At 38.2% G+C, this 16496-nt stretch overlaps 1 protein-coding gene across 2 annotated transcripts in view; it reads right to left on the bottom strand.

The window, feature by feature from the left end:
* Positions 1-16496, bottom strand: part of UBE3D (ubiquitin protein ligase E3D) — an 84098-nt gene that overhangs the window by 51576 nt on the left and 16026 nt on the right. For both annotated transcript variants that reach the window (XM_054196798.1, XM_054196797.1), the window contains exon 8: positions 11650-11819. In XM_054196798.1, coding sequence (XP_054052773.1) covers positions 11650-11819 — 170 coding nt within the window. The remainder of the gene's footprint in view (positions 1-11649; positions 11820-16496) is intronic.

The raw sequence follows: 16496 nt of genomic DNA, 5'->3' as shown, positions 1-16496 counted from the left end.
CTGATACAATTGTGGCAAAATTTGCACAGATATTTACTCTATGCAGATATGACACAACACTTGACATTAAAACACCAGGTGTGGCTACAAGTCAAATTTAACAAGCAATTAAATCATAAATAAATAAATAAACAAACCCAGCAGTCAAGAACACAGCTTCCTTTCCCAAAAATAACCTTAAAGTTAATTCAAAACCATAAACTGGCACACCAACATTTTTGACATAGGTCACAAACAACCGAACTACCTGATTTTACCACATCCCACAGTCCACTTTGAAAACTCATAGCAGGCTAATTGCCAGTCTGGAAGGATCAACTTTCTGCTAGCCCATTTTCCCTGTCCCCACATAACCATTAGGTTTACTTTGTGCATGGAAATACTCTTCCAGAAATAACCCCTCCATCCTTTACAAAACTGTCCCTAGTTTTAATGTCTCCTCTCCTCAAAGCTTCTCCTGTCCTCCTCCCAAGCTTTCGCTTTCAAGTGTTCTGAAGCTTTCCCCTGCCATTATGGCAGAGATTTAACAGTGTCTGTATGTGTCCCATGCTTATGTTGATGGAGGTCCTTGCAGCACTTATGCAGCTGTCCAGAATCCTGCTGCAGACACAAAGCACAGCTGAAGGATTCACGCAGGCCATCAGCCACCCTTCTGAGACGGTGCGGGGGTGCACTGCACACACACATACCTTGACACAGTCAGATCAATGAATGCAGATTGTCTTGGCTCTTTAATTTAGTTTTACAAGCTTTCTTAAAATTTTATGTATTAAGACACAGGGAAACCTAGTCCCAGCTTAGAAGCACGAGGAACAGGAAGGGGAGACATACAGCCTGGTTGCCGAGTTCTGGACATGAGCAAGAGCAGAAGAAAAAACAAAAAAAAAAAAGAAGAGAGAGGGGATTTAGATGGAAAATTAAATCTAGGTTTAGCCAAGTTAAGTCAATGCTGATGCAGGAATTGATGTTACAGGCAGACTAAAATGCAGCTTTGATGAAAGGAAGTAAAGTAGGCATGGAAAGACCGAGTCACAGACACCAGATCAGTGAGAAGAGAAGCCTTTGAGTAGATGACCTCGTTCTAAGAGGAGACGCAACAGCTGAAAGTAAGACAGCTGCAGATAAAGTACTATAAATCCTTTGCAAATAAAGTTAATTAGAATGGACTTCAGATGCAGAACACACTATAGGTAAAAAATAATGCCACAATTGATAATTACTAAATTGTTGAACGGCAGCCCAATCAAGACTATAGTACCACTGTGGCTCTCCACACACATGCAAACTCATCACTCAGAGCAAAGAGATATGGTGAAGCTGAACTTGAAAGTCTTTTGGCAGGTCAGTGACAGAGTTGGAAAACTGAACTAGAAGGCATCTCCCAGGCAAAAAGCTCATCTCCTTGCAAGAACAGACACTGTGTCAAAGCATTTCTTTTTGCAATTTTATCATGCTTCACCTTAAAAGCAGTTCTGTTTCTTGACAACGTTATTGCTACTAGAAGGCTCTGCAGGAAGCTCACTGCTCTCATATTAGAAGGCTTCCAATCTCCAGTCTAAACTTTTTCATAATCAACTACATCTGTATGTTCTCTCCAGTTTCTACTGAAGACAATCAATGAACATTATAGTTATCTGGTACCCACTACTGCACTCTGTTCTGTAAAGCAATTTGCTGAGTTAGACTTGCATCAGACATAACTAGTGATACAAGAAACTCAGCGGGACAATTGTGTTAAATTCAATGGTCTTACGCATACAGGAGAGCTGCAGCGGTGCTAAAAGTGTCTGCAGACCTGCTATGTCAGGGGGCAAAAGCCAGCTTCTCCATAACTGATTTCTTCTTGCAGTAGCCAGGGAGAGTTTCATCAGTTTCAGAAAAACAAAATATACATTTCAATAAAATCTCTCAACTCAGGCAAGAGTTTGCGTTTCTTAGTCATCGTGACATGCTTGAAAAATTAGAGGCCTTAATTATATTAATGACATGCAGCCACTTCTGTTCAAAATACAACAGCTGAACAGCAGTTTGCAGCAATAATATGCAAACAGCTGAAAATAGTAAATAGAGAATACTGACAGACAATTTTTTTAGGTATGACTACAACCAATAAAGTTCACATTTGGTAATGATATTAGATTCAAAATGCATTAAATCATTAAACATCTGATGGCTCTTTTTAGAGCCCCTTTATATCCCCTTTTCAGAACACGATTCTTCACATTACCAGCATTGATTCCAGCTGGTCAAAATTATGCTGGATTCTTTTTTTTTCCCCCAATTAAAACATATTCCACAACTTCCGGAGGAAGTTTAAAATCTGGAAAAAAAAAAATGAGTGCAAAAAATACTTAGAAATGCTTCTGCAACGTTCTCTGTAGGCCATACAATTGTTTCCATCACAAAGTATCAACTTTGGACAAAAACGGATACCATATTGCTCAAACATACTGCTTCATGGGAGACACAGGACAGTTGGGAAGCCAACCAATAAGGAAAAAGAAGTACACATGAAAGCGCAACTACCTCAACAACATTTCCATACTAAAATAAAACAGTTTTGGAGGGTCCAGAAAAATCAATGTCTACAGGGGAAAGAAAAATCGTGCTTAGTTTAAAACCCAACTTCTAACCAGTTCCGCCACTGATACTATGCACTGCCTGTCAGCACCAGCTGAAAAGCCCCAGCTGCAGCATTGGAGACACGGACATCCAGTTGACACACATGCCTGCAGCCATTTCCCTGAAGAACCACCTTCAACGAGACACTGTACAATTTTGCTTTCTCCAGGAAAACCAGCAAAATCAGAGCCCACAGGAGCACTGGAGTGATTTCTGTATTCCTGCCTCTGGAACTATGCAGAACTCCTTAACATCAAAATCCATTTAGTGTCATTGTGAAGTTAGAAAAAATTTGAAGGCTTAACAGGTATTATGATAATGAATACACTCTGGGAAGAACGTAAACCAAATTTAATACTCTTATAACCATAGACAGAGGGCAAATGGTCATGGTCAATCCAACAGCTCACTTTTGAGTGGATCTAGTAGTCCTACTTCCAGCCATTATTTGACTGAAATTCAGCAATATATTTGACCAAAATTCTAAAATTCTGCAGCAATTTTTTTCCCTGGAACAACACCTTCCACCTTTCCAGTCAGATCTCCTCTTCTGCCTCAAACATCATATCCATATAGGCATCACTTATTATGCCTATTAGTTATACAAGTTATTTCATTTATAGCTTATGGCCAGTATTCAGAGAAGCCAGCACGAGAATTGCTTGTTCTGTTTATCCTTGATGCTACAGCATTCAAAATAAGCAACCAACAGCAATATCCTATTGTTGCCACACACAAATAGAAATATCCTGAACAACTTCACAAATTAGCCTTCTTTGGTCTCAAGGCATATGCTCCCAATTTGCTTTAGCCTTACTGATTTAAAAAGTATTGCAAATAAAATTAGCAGCCTAAATCATTTTGTTAATCTAAGTATTGTTAGTTCACGCAGCCTGTCATGGAGAAAAACAATAGAAACAACACATGCTAATTAATTTAAAACAGCCCAAGATCCAAGAATTCAGTAAATCAAGTTTTGAGGTTTAAGCAGTTCTTGTCAGCAATCTGTCCACCAAGCTTTTTTAAGTTTTGTTTTTTCACTCTTGGCTCCTTATAGGATTCCTGCCTGGTCAAATGCATCCTGCCATTTAAAAGGCATTGTAAGTGTTGAATACCTACAGTTCCCAAGTGAACGCAACAGTCTTTGTAAGTCTATGAGAAACAAACTCTAAGTGGAAAGCTGCTATAGTTTGACCTACGATTATAAAATTATCCCTAATGGATCATCACTATCGCAATTAGGCTATCTGGTTTCGCAAAAAGCAGCGTTACAAGAAATGCAAAATGAATACAGCAGAGACATATACGTGTGAAGTAAGACTTCACTAGATGTGACATTGCTGTCCCTCCAGCAAATTAGCCAGTAAATTTAACTTCAAAATGTAATCAGCAAGAACACCGCATGCTGCAATCCCAGTGTAAAGTTTAGGATCCCCATGTCCATTTTGCCAGTATGAATGCAGGATTGTTGTTTGCTAAATCCCCCAATCCTAGATCTAGAGGCACTTCACTGAAACTAGCAGGAGATCAGTTTAGAAGCGGGGTTAAGAGTACTACACAGCAGAAGTGAACTTCTGGAACTTGCTGTTGTAAGAGATTCAGGAGGCAGACAGCACCAGTAAGGTCAAAAAGCGTTTATTCAAATACATGGTCAAAAGATGCGTGAACAGACAGTAAAGGAAATAGGGAGGGCTGTACCCTCTAACATCCTCAATACAACTACAGAGCTGAGCAATACAAGGAAGTGCTGAGGCTCATGTGCTACTCTAAAGAACACCTCTGGATGTCGGAGAGAGGATACTAGGCTAGCTGGCACACTACTCTGGCCCAGCATGGCATTTATTCTTATCATCCTGTAAAAGTGGAATTAACTACCTGGCAATGCAGTTGTTTCAGCCTACACATTTTAAATTAGTTCCAGATAGTCTTGCTGCTTTTAATTCACATTTTTTTCCCATTCAACTTGACATTTCTCACATTGCCAACCCTGAGACTCCCAAAAGAGCTGAGCTACAGCAATATGAACCAGAGAAACATGAGAACTACCAAGATTGTGCTTACCTGAACCAGTGTTTCACAAACAAATATGAAGAATAATATGGAAAAAAATATGCAAGCCTGAACTGTATTTTTTGTTCAGAATCCCCTATTATAGAATCCCAAATCCTGATACAAAAGCATATTAAATGTGACAGGAGATCTTAATAGCATATTTATCTATTTTTTGTAAAAAACTAGTATATAAGTAGCTAAGCAATAGCACTTACAGTCAATTTCTTATTTTTACATTGCCAATTACTATGTATATAGTATTTAACATTTCTATTGCAGAGTACAACGGCAGTACCCTGCAAAATGAGTAGTGACACATCAGCCATCTGTCATTCTACAAAAGACAAAAGGCAGGCTGTTGGTCAGATTAACAATTGGCTAAATGATTTGGGATTGCAAATCCACTTTAAAAAAAAAAGAGTCAGAACCTTACCTCCTCTGACTTCAATGCTAAATTTCAAAAGATGAGCAAAAAAGGCAATCATCTAAGCAACAAGCTCATCTGGAATGATAACAAGGGCAAACTTTTTGACCAAAATACAGGAGACATTATTTAGTAGACAGAAGTCTTATTCCAACATTTTTCTCTACTTTAGTTAGTACTTCTAAGACTATTTAAGATCTGAAAGATTAGATACCAAAAACATGACAGCTCTGAAGGGCTGGAAAGATATATCAGACCTGTATTTAGGAACAAGAATTAAGTTCTTAAGTGACTACCACAAAAGGATACTGCACATGGCAGGTCTAGTTTCAATAAACAAGAAAGTCAGGATATTTTTCCTGAAAGTTATACTTAAAAGTTACATACATGTTTTCCTAGAGGGGGGAAAGGACGTTACCAGTACTGAAGACCAGTTTTTTTCTTCTGAAGAATGATCTCTAGCTAAAAATAATAGTTCTCAGATGGCACTTTCATCTCTTCCTCCAAGCTTCAGCCCAAGCATTCAAAGTTCAGGAGGTCTCTAACTTCCACATGCCTATCAAACTCTGAAAAGTATTTTTTTTCCCCTCCTGTTCCAAAACCCTGACTGGCATCAGACTGCATCTTTCAAAAAGCTTTGCCTGACTGCTCAGTCAGCTCTTTTAAGGCAACTCACCTCACCCGTGGTATCAGTTCTCTTAACTTGATACCATGAAAGAATTCAAGAAGGGAACAGAAAAAAAAATTATCTGAAACAAAACAGATCCTTCACACTCCATTTACAATCACACCCACTCACTTAATCATTCCAGATATAGCACAAGAAGTTTATTATCCTGCAGAAATCACCTTAAAGAGAGCACAGAACAGTGAAACACTGGTCACTCCTCAGTCAACGAACTCTTGGTCTGTGTGCTCCCATGTGTTTTCTACAGGCAAGAGTTACAGAAACACTAGAAAAAGGCCGCCTATTTCAGACACAAAAAAATCAGCAAAATAGGACACAGTTTGGTGCTTTTATGAGAGGTGCATTACTCTAGAGTCATATACAGAATGACAGCCATTCTTGGGACAAATAAACAACATTCTGGAATACATCAGTAACAGCTTCATAAACGGCTCACTATACATGGACTGTAATAAAAGCATTGAGACTCAAAACCTCCAGGTTTTCAGCCACAAACTCAATTTTCTAGCTTATTCTGTCCCTCTAAAGCTAATAAAACAAACAATTTCTGGAAGTCATTTTTCAACTCTCAAATGATATGCAGCAAATTCTTACACAGGAGAAGGCTTCTGCAAAAGCTGTAAACCATTCAGAGAGACTCCAGATGCATATAAGAAAAAGCTATCAATGACTTTTTGACAAAGCTTTGCTTAGCACATTACTATAATCGGAAAAGTGTAATTTTCCTCTAACTGTAGTTTCACGTATATTTTCTGAGATCAAGTTATGGTCAAATTGCCATGTAACCGTATTTTCAATTTTCTTCATACATTTTTACAACACTTTCATTTCAGCAGTATTTACCACTATCACTCCCAGCAGTCGAGGTTGTTTGCGTAAGGCATTATTTGCCAAGAACCTGTTACTTGAAAGGAAGACCTCTTCTGTCTGCAGAGAAGGTTTGTAGGTGGAGAAAAGGAGCCTTGCTGAGAGAAAAGTGGAGGGAACCAACATAATCACATACACATCGTCAATAAATATCTAATAAGAACAGAGCAGAAAATGCATGAGGCATCCTTCTCAAATGGGACTCAACTACAATCATAACATACTTTTTCTGTAGGTGACAATAAGAAATCACTGCACGTAATTTCAACTAATTTTTTGTAGAAGGATTATTCATAAAGCTCCTGCAAGAGCTGGAAGCCTAACTGGAGAGAGACCCACCCAGAACTTGTGCTATCACACATATGACACACCTAAGTGTTTCCAGCCCTGTTTAACAGCTGGAGGAGTAAAATACAAATCAATACAAACTGAAAGGCTACCCTCAGGAAGATCAGAGGGCTCTGCAAGGAGAAAAGCCAACAGCTGCACTTTAAACAGCACATCTGGATAAACCTAACCATGTCTTAACGTCACAATGCCTTGAAAGCTACTGAACATTCTTAATTAACACAGTCTGACATACAGACAATATTCAGAGCACAACCATTAATAATTCATTGCCAAAACAAAGGTATATGGAGAGAGGCTCCACATGCCGTGTTCTTAGTTTGGTCCTATTCCATATCTCTGTTGCCCTCCTGGAGACTGGAACAAGAGAGATGCTTCTGTCATTCACAGATGACATGAAGCTTGGAAGGTCCATCAGTACACCACATGTTGGAAATCAAAATGGCCCAGGCCAATGGGGAAAAAGGTTCTAAACAAGATTAGGATGTAATTAAACAAAGGACAATCACACAAAACTAGAGAGGAAGGCTGATTATTAGACTACAATCTACTGGAAAGGATCTGATGGTCAACACAGATCAACAAACTGAACAAGATCAGCATGTTGTCGACAAAAAGTTAGACGCCACAAAAGGGGTAATCACTTTCTCAGCAATGTTCAGCCTAACTCAGAACACAGTATTGTTACAGCAGGCTTCGGGATCAGCTATTGCTCCAAATGGGTTAATTATCATTGCGGCTGGTATCACTCAGCAGCCAGTAATGAACCACTAAAATTTATCCTACTTAAATGTTTGTTTCCTTTCCATTGTTAACATTTAGAGTACTACTGAATGTAAGGTACAGTGATAGATATGCCAGTGATTTACTGGAGGAAAGAGAGTTCTGCTGTTCACTGAAGCACAATGTTGTTCACAGGACTTAATTCCCAGTTTAAGGGGAAAAAAACACTGCCATATCTGAGGAAGATAAATAAGCATTATGTTAATTATGAAGAATTGCAGAACTGTGCTCTGAACAAAGAAGGAATAAAATGAGTTTTGGAGTGAGACTGTAAATTTCTCCTGACATCCTAGAAGTCTGAAAAGAAAGATCACGTATAAAAGCTACTGTGCTCCCCCCAAGAGAAATATTCAAGTGCATCCCGAGGAATCTGAACGTAAGGGTTACCTCAAAAATGAGGTGCCTGAATGTGAATTATTAGAGAATCACAGTTAGGCACTCTCTAGCAGAGGCAGCTTGCCAGAGGAGAATTTCACAAAGTCTGAGACTTTGACTGCTACCATGGAACAATGTATTTGTCTGTAAATGTAGATTTATGCTTGTGTAAGTGGACTTACAAATCTGTACTTACTTAGTACAGATTTTCTTTCATTTCTTCATTCATGTTTTATGAATGTATGATTATGTTGTTATATCTAGATATTACAAATAAATGCTTTTATTTCTAGTTTACCTTAATCTGTCTAAACCTATGGCCCAGCTCCCCAGCACAGATTCTGCTGTGTCCTCAGGTAAGAAAGGTGCTTCCCCTCCCATCGCACAGATCAGATTCTGGCACTGCAGGAATCAGACAGGACCCAAGTGTACCCAGCGACTCGCAACAACTGAAGAGGCTCTCTGGCATGCGACAGGATATTAGAGTGCATGCTTATCCCTTGCAACTGTTGGGGTCCAGGTCACAAGCAGACCTCCTGCTGACTGCTTCCTACACAGCAGGCATCCTTGCTTACTCCCCCCTTCACAGGGAGCAGGCCACGGGCTCTGAAACCTTTGCATTGTTTCAAAGGCAGGTGTGTGTGCAGGAAGAAGGTAAGTATTTTAATAATTATCATAATGTGGGCATCTGAAACATTCGGAACTTGCACTTTCAAGAAATCAGACACTTTGTTCAGAATTCTTGAAATAATATTTGAAATCTAAATGCAAACATGTTGCATTAAACAAGTTGTACTGGTTTGGATATTTTTGCTCCTGCTATGTTTACATTCCTGTTCAATAACAGAAAGACTTCAGTCTTATTGCACATATCCAGGCAGTACTTCAAGCAAACTGATGAAGGAGTTAGTGGAAACAGACTGAAGTGCTAGTGTACTTTTTATTGTTCTTCACTAGAAATATGAAAATGGTAAACAATACTAAACCAATAGTTACTTTGGTTTCTGAACCTGAAAAAGAACCCTCTGTTCTTTTTCCTCCGTTTTTGCATTTGTCCAGGGACTGGATAGGGAAGATGTCAATTACTGTCAGTAGAGAATTAAAACCTCAGCTGCGCCTTCTGCTCAATGCAGAATCCCAAAAATAAATACAAAGTAATCTTCAGAAACAAGTGATTTGTAACAAGTCTGTCTGGGGAAATGGAAAGAACAGAATATAACCTCACAGTAAAACTCTGCTGCTGAGAACTCCATTCAAGAAAAGCACTTGTGAATGCTAGGTAAGTGACTAAGTAGATCTGACTTTTATCTCAATAACACATCAAAGTAACTGAACGTGTGTTAAGGTAATTAAATCCGTGATAAAGAACTGAAACTTGAAAAGCAAACCTGTGAGTTACGCTTACGTAAGATTTAAGAGTGGTAAGTGAAGTGTCTTTCATTTTAGAGCAGGCAGCGCTTCTTGCAATATCTCCCATTATAAGAATAAGCGGTTTAAATGATAATACTTCACGATGTATTTTGGATCACTAAATAGCATTTAGATCACAGAGGTTTTCCAATGCCAACTTCTGAAGCTACTACTTTAATAATTTTTTCTCTTACACAAATGACATTAATAATGAAATATGACCTTTCCTCTAAATATTAGAATTTTTCATTTTCTCCCTATGTCAGAGTTTATTTGAGCTATTCATATTGGATCTGTTTGAAAAATTAAAAGGATACACTTCGTAACATTCAGAATAAACACTGTGATGTAATTACACATTCTCGTGAGGTGTATATTTCTCCTACAAAAATATTTAACTTCGGATGCACACCTTCACTTGTCTGTGGGAGAAAACATTTTTGTTGTACTTTTATGAGGTCTTGGGTTATAAATCAGTTGTGTACTGACTGAGTCTGGAGGGAATGTCTTCTAGATTTTAAATACATGTGTACGTCTTTAAATCTGTCATCTAGTTTCCAAGAGTTTAAAGGAAAAACAACAAAACCAAACCACTATTTAAGCCTGACCTATACAAAACCAATGCTTTCTCTTCTATTACTTCTGAAACAAAAGCAGAAAATCACTCTAAAATCATGCTCCATCACCTGCAAACACTGAAGTCACTGCTTAATCAATATTCTCTTATCTTTGCTCTCCAACAAATAAAGGCTTTAACATGTTAGGCAGTGTATGTTTTTCATAATATATACTTCAAAGCTTGCTGACATCAAATGTTTCCTTTATGAGGGCTTGGACATGTAGTCTTGGACATGTCCAAGAAAAACATTTATATGGTATTGTACTCAACCACCTTCCTCGCCTCCTATTTCCCCTTCTCTCAAGGCCCTATTCCTTTTCGAAATAATGCCACCACTGGGCTGAAAGCAAGTTACACATAGAGACTAATTCGATAACTCAACGAACCTCTGAATCATATCTAAAAAGGACTTTCCTTTTGAGAATATGCTATATGCTGAGAGTATGCAATACTGATACGGCGTTATTCATATTATTCTGCTACATGCACAAGTATCTTTTAATAGCAACACTGTTAGAGGCATTGTCCGTATGCATCAGTATACATATGATCATTACGCTAATTTATTGTGACCCACCGGACAACACTTGTAGTACTGAAGATAATGTGGCTTACAAATTTCAGGCCTGTGAACAGCTCTCTCTCTTGCAAAAGAAAGTCCAATTTCAAGGCAAAAAAGATCAAGACTGGAAGTGGAACAGGTAGGTATGATTTCCTAAACTAATAACTACCCACTTCTACCCTCTTGGTTTCAGCTGTACCGAAGAGGTCCAAATTCTGTACTGCAGGAGTGCAGAGAGGGCTACTCCCATTAATAACTTGAGATCTGAGATCACATTTTCACACAAAACACAGAAATTGAAGAGAAAGAGGAAGATCCAGCTAAACTTATGCATCATTCAGGTGTAAGCCCATGCCCCTTCTCTCCCTGTGATTTTTCCTCCTCCCTGAATTACACCACTTGGAGCTACGTCTGCAGAGCAGCAAGTTCTGAGACCGTATGGACAAAACTCACTGCCCCTCTGTGGGATTCACGGTTCCACCATCCCTTCAGCTTCTGCCAACAGAGACGGAAAAGCGACAAAGCTCTAGAAGTGCACAGTGAGTTAACACAGGTAAAAAACGGATACATGATAAAGCACATTACTCTTCTGTATAAGGCAGGCAACTTCTTTTTGTATCATATAAATAAGTTATCTACGTGTGCCTCTAGGAACAACATAATTCTTTGGTCTACATTTTAACATTATGGTGCAAAAATTTAACCACCAGTTTCTCTCCGTCTGTAACAGAAACCAAATACTATTCCTCTGGCATTTTGCTAAAAAAAAAAATAAAAATTAAAAATTGTATGCAATTTCAGAGAGATACACTTCCAAAGAACCTCAAAGAAATACTGCTGCCCTGAAAAGCAAAACAAATAAACGATCAGAACCTGAGGTCAGAAAAGACTATACTTACTCCTTATTCCTGCTTTTAATGCACGGCTGGTAAAGGACTTTGACAGCACTCCAGGTCCCCACTGGTCCAGAGTTAGGCATGAAAATATCTCCAAACAGTGTAAAAATACTGTGGGAGGAGGAACTTCCTAAAGACTCCACGAGCAACGTGTCAGAATTTAAAAGCCATATCTATAAATGAAGAAATAATTTATTTTACTATAGAATACATCAGTTTCAATTTGTTCCTTTACTCTGATCCTAAATCAGCTGATACTAAAGTCACATTCTTACAAAGTTTCTAACAAAGTGTTAACAGACATAAAATGACATTTTATTATTCAGCACAGTCTGCACATACAGCCTCTAGTGGAGAAAAATGGGTTAATACGATAAACTGATGCCTGATTTATCACAGTTACTCTTAAGATCATTATTTCCGGGAAGCTGCCTTGTTTTGTGGCTGCAGCACATTTCCTTTGATAGTAACAAAAGAAACAGTCCCAAGTCATCTGCTTCAGTACCAAATGGATTATTTCTCCGATTTCATAGTTTTTTAGGAATTAGTTGAGCATATGTTGTTGAATTACCGAGGGCTAAAGACAGGGTACTGAAAGACTGCCCACTGGAAGTGCCAAAACGTAAGAATTTTTAGAAAAAGCATGATAGTTATGCCCGGATGGAGCTAAGACATGCAAGGAAAAAGACAGCAATTAATGTAGTCTAAAAGGAAGGCTGGGATTTACAAATGGCTGTAACAGGCCCTTACTTGGAAAATAAATCTTTATCAAATTTGAAAATGGGACTGGTATTCTTCAGCACTAGTTGCTCACAGTAATTCATGGGATATTTCCTGGGGAGATTGAGAAATCTGAACTTTCTGCATCACATGATGATCTTATTTGATCTGTGTGTGATTGTGCATCAGCTTTCCAACTTGGATTCAGGGCTTTCATGCTAAGCACTGTACAAAAAAGTCAGGCTTTTCCTTTATTCACAGCCTGCAGTAGAGAATTGATCTGAGTTACCAACGAAAATCAATTTTTACAAGTCCTGAGCCTGTATGAAATGTTTATATATGAAATATTTATCACAGAAAACGGGATTTATGCAGCGCTGCTCACTAATCTTCTGCTTCTCATGACCTAATCATGAGAATGACCAATCTTCAAGTAAAGGAAGTTACATGATGTTGGGTAGCAGACATATGATATCCCCTGAGGAGGGAGAAAGCCACCGTTAACAGGCCACATAGTATATGTCGTAACTCAGTGTGACAGTCACAATTTATCAGAGCCCAAGGCTGAGAACATTACAGTAGAAGCACCATAAAGGAGGAATGAGATATATTGATACAGATGTCTCGGGAGGGGATGGGAGGAGGAGAATCACTTTAGCATATGCACATAAATGATGACAAGCAATGGCACTTGGCTTAGCAAGAGGCTGTTCATCAGTTATGCTCTGGTAACTCACTGTACACATACATAGCCTAGACTGCAAAATATACCTCATTAGCTAGAACCATTATACATGGTGCTTTACGCCAAACGTTGAAAAGGTGTTGGAGAACATGGGGAAAAAAGAGAAGCGTCCTATACACACAGGCCACTGCCAACACGCTTAGCTTTAACTAAACAAAGTTCATTCCTTTTGAAATTATTAACACTTCCCTGTGAAGTAGCCTCCTGGGATGCTTTTCAGCAGATGAAAATCCTTGAAATAAAAAACTAGGGAACAATGCTGCAACAGCTGTCTGCTCCTTTCACAATCCTTCTGCAACTTGCTTTAGAGAAAGCAACCAAACCGTTCAATTTGCGACACGCTCCATCTGAAAAGTACTTCCTTCTACCACAAGTGTTGAATATGTGGCATCTCACAATAACGTTCTACCACTTGTTCAGAGTATGTCATTGTCTCAACAGCAATGCAACAGACAGATCTGTATTAATAATTTAGCACACAATACAGAGAAAGCAAATGAATCTTTGCAGGTGGAAACCTACAAAGGGCACCTGGCCATGAGAAAAATCAACCCCTGAACTACATTTGCTTCTTTAGGCAACAATTTCCTTCTTGTCCTCAGGCATGAATTATTTTTTGATCTTGTTTTTGTTCTGAATGAACAATCACTCACCAACACTCAGTGTATTGACTCAAAGCAATTTATTACATCTTATTTCTGGCTAACATCGTTTCAAATTCCGAGCTGCGCTTTTGACTATGTTACTCACAATGTACACTCTTTGCTTCCTCTCTACCACTTTGTAGAGTAGAGCCTGCACAACCGAATTCCTTTCATTCATAGTGCAGATTGATGATCTTTGCTAAAATGACAGCATCAGGAGAAAGTGTTTGGGTGGCTGGTGGAGGTTTTTTGTTGGTTTGGGGTTTTTTTTTTGTTTTATTTTTTAGATCACCTTGTCAATAGGCTTCAAAGATGTTCTTAGGAGAAAAGCTGCAACAAATCTCAGTTATACTTTGTGGGACTTATCCAAATAGGTGAAATACTGCGACTTACATTTGTGATCAGTATCCTAAAATCTCAACCTGTGTCTCCAGCATTAATTTGTGGACAATGACGCATCCATTAGAATTTAACACGGTTAAAAAAAAACGGTTGTTCTTCCTTGCTAGCTCTTAATTCTTGCAGACATTATCATTACTTTCATCATCACATAGGTCAGTAATGCAAACATCTTTCATTACAGCTTCTTTGTCCTCACATTCAGACTATTCAGATAAAGATGTGGTCTTCCTCACACTTCACAAAGAATAAAGCTCTCTAAGAGAGCTGGGTAGCTAAGTCTCAACAGGGAACTCACTATCTCACATGTTGATGGCTGCAACGTCCCCCTCTCCAACTCTGGCAAATGCAAACTTGTTCTGCTCATGCCTTCCAAGACACGGTCCAAGAATCAGTATTTGATTGATAGGTCTCTCCCATTTTGTTACCTATTTATTTTCTTGGGATATCTTCCCACTCCCTCTCCACTCACTTCTGAAATACAAGCTGCCTTACTTTCAAAGCGCTTTACAGCCTAATCCCACTCCAAAAAACATTCAGTACTGAAACAACGAAAAAACACTCGGTACTGAAAAGACTGGAGTTAGTATTCAAGCACACCAAACTCTATCACACACCTTTTGATTTTCACAGATGTATCTTTTTGGGTTTTATCAGGTTGATCCCATCCACGGGATGAATTTCCGGTATCTGTCCACAAAACTACTTATTTACCTCTTTCAAAACAATCCCTTTTTTATAATATGGAAAAAAATGGCATCTATTAATGTAGGGAACCCTTCAACTGTGGAGCAAAGACAGGATGCACGCGATTCATCTTTTAGAGAATGTGAAGAAGGTAGAGATATAGTTGGGATAAGTAAAGAAATCTGTATACGCCACTTCTTTTTTTTTTTCCTGAGACAAAGAGATGTTTATTTATTGTCAGCCTTTAAAAAAAAATAAATAGTATATAGCTTTCAGGAACTTGATTATCACCAACTTAAACAACAGAAACTCTTATTATGATATCCGCAAATAACATAACTGGTAATGTTAAGTGATACATGCAGAGGAAATAAGGAAAATGAGTATACATAATATTTGTGGGTTAAAAAAAAACAAATTAAAAATACTTGTGAGACCTTAACCTTAATTATCACATACACAGCCTAAGCTGTGCGTATTCATGTATGTACGCCCAAACACTGTGAATGAGAATCTTTGGCTCAGTGTCAAAACAAACAAGTGGGACAGCTGGTCCATGATGCATCAGTGATGAGACTGCTTGTGTAACTTGTCTGTGTACTCACAGCCTCAAGCACCTACATTTTTTACTGTTTAGCTGTTTGCAATCATTAATATAAACAGTGCTTACATTACATTTGTGTCCACAAGGCCTCTGAGTTCTAAGACTCAACCCATGACTCCAGAACACCTGTTGGTGTGTATGTAGTATGTAGAACGTCACCCTGGCCATGAGAAAGGGTCTTCTGATGTTAAACACAAAAAAAATACTAACAACTCACTAATAAAAAGGAACGGATGCCCATCAGAAATCAGCCCCTCTGCTAATTAAGCCTACTCTTCTAAACAATACATTGGCAAAAACGCAGCTCAGACTAATGGAAATCTGCTAAATAAGGTGATTTTTCTGTTAGAAAATAACCAGGTCATTCTATATAAGCTGCTAGACTTAAGCAGAAACACATAGGCTAAAGGGAAAAAAAATTACAACAATTTTCAATGACTCCTCAATTAGTTTATACATAGTCACAATTATGGGTCTGCTCATGAGACTTTATTTTATCATCACAGACAAGTATTTCTCAGTGGTTGCATAAATGTTCTCTTGGCACTAAAATTTATTTAAAAGCAACAGATATACACTTACCTCAGAATATGGATGTTCGGAAATGACAGAACTTGGACAATGTATATATAAAACAGTTCATTTTATTAGATTGTCTACCCCAACAAAGCATATCTATAAGTTTACCCAGGGCAGGCATCTACAATCATGTATTTCTTCATCTTTGTGTCTATGAATTACTCGTATAAACTGCAAAATTACATGTTATGTGCCTACATTTAGTTCATGAATAAAAGAAAACATCCCTCGTTATACCAAGTGCATACTACTATTAAGATAATTCCAGACTCAAATTCCTATCCATCTTAAAAGTTTGAGGAATTTAGCTGTCACTATTTAAATATCAAGCTTAACCAAGTTTAACAGCATTAGAACATTAAGTATAATAGGCAATTTTATTTTTGTTTGCACTTCACTTTGCAATGTAATGTACTGACTACATTAGTAGTCTCTGCTGACTTCAGACAATATTTGTGGAAGATGCTGTACA

The sequence above is a fragment of the Rissa tridactyla genome, chromosome 3 (genome assembly GCF_028500815.1).
Source record: "Rissa tridactyla isolate bRisTri1 chromosome 3, bRisTri1.patW.cur.20221130, whole genome shotgun sequence".
Taxonomy (NCBI): Eukaryota; Metazoa; Chordata; class Aves; order Charadriiformes; family Laridae; genus Rissa; species Rissa tridactyla.
The sequence above is the reverse complement of the archived record's forward strand: the minus strand, read 5'-3'. Positions and strand labels throughout refer to the sequence as shown.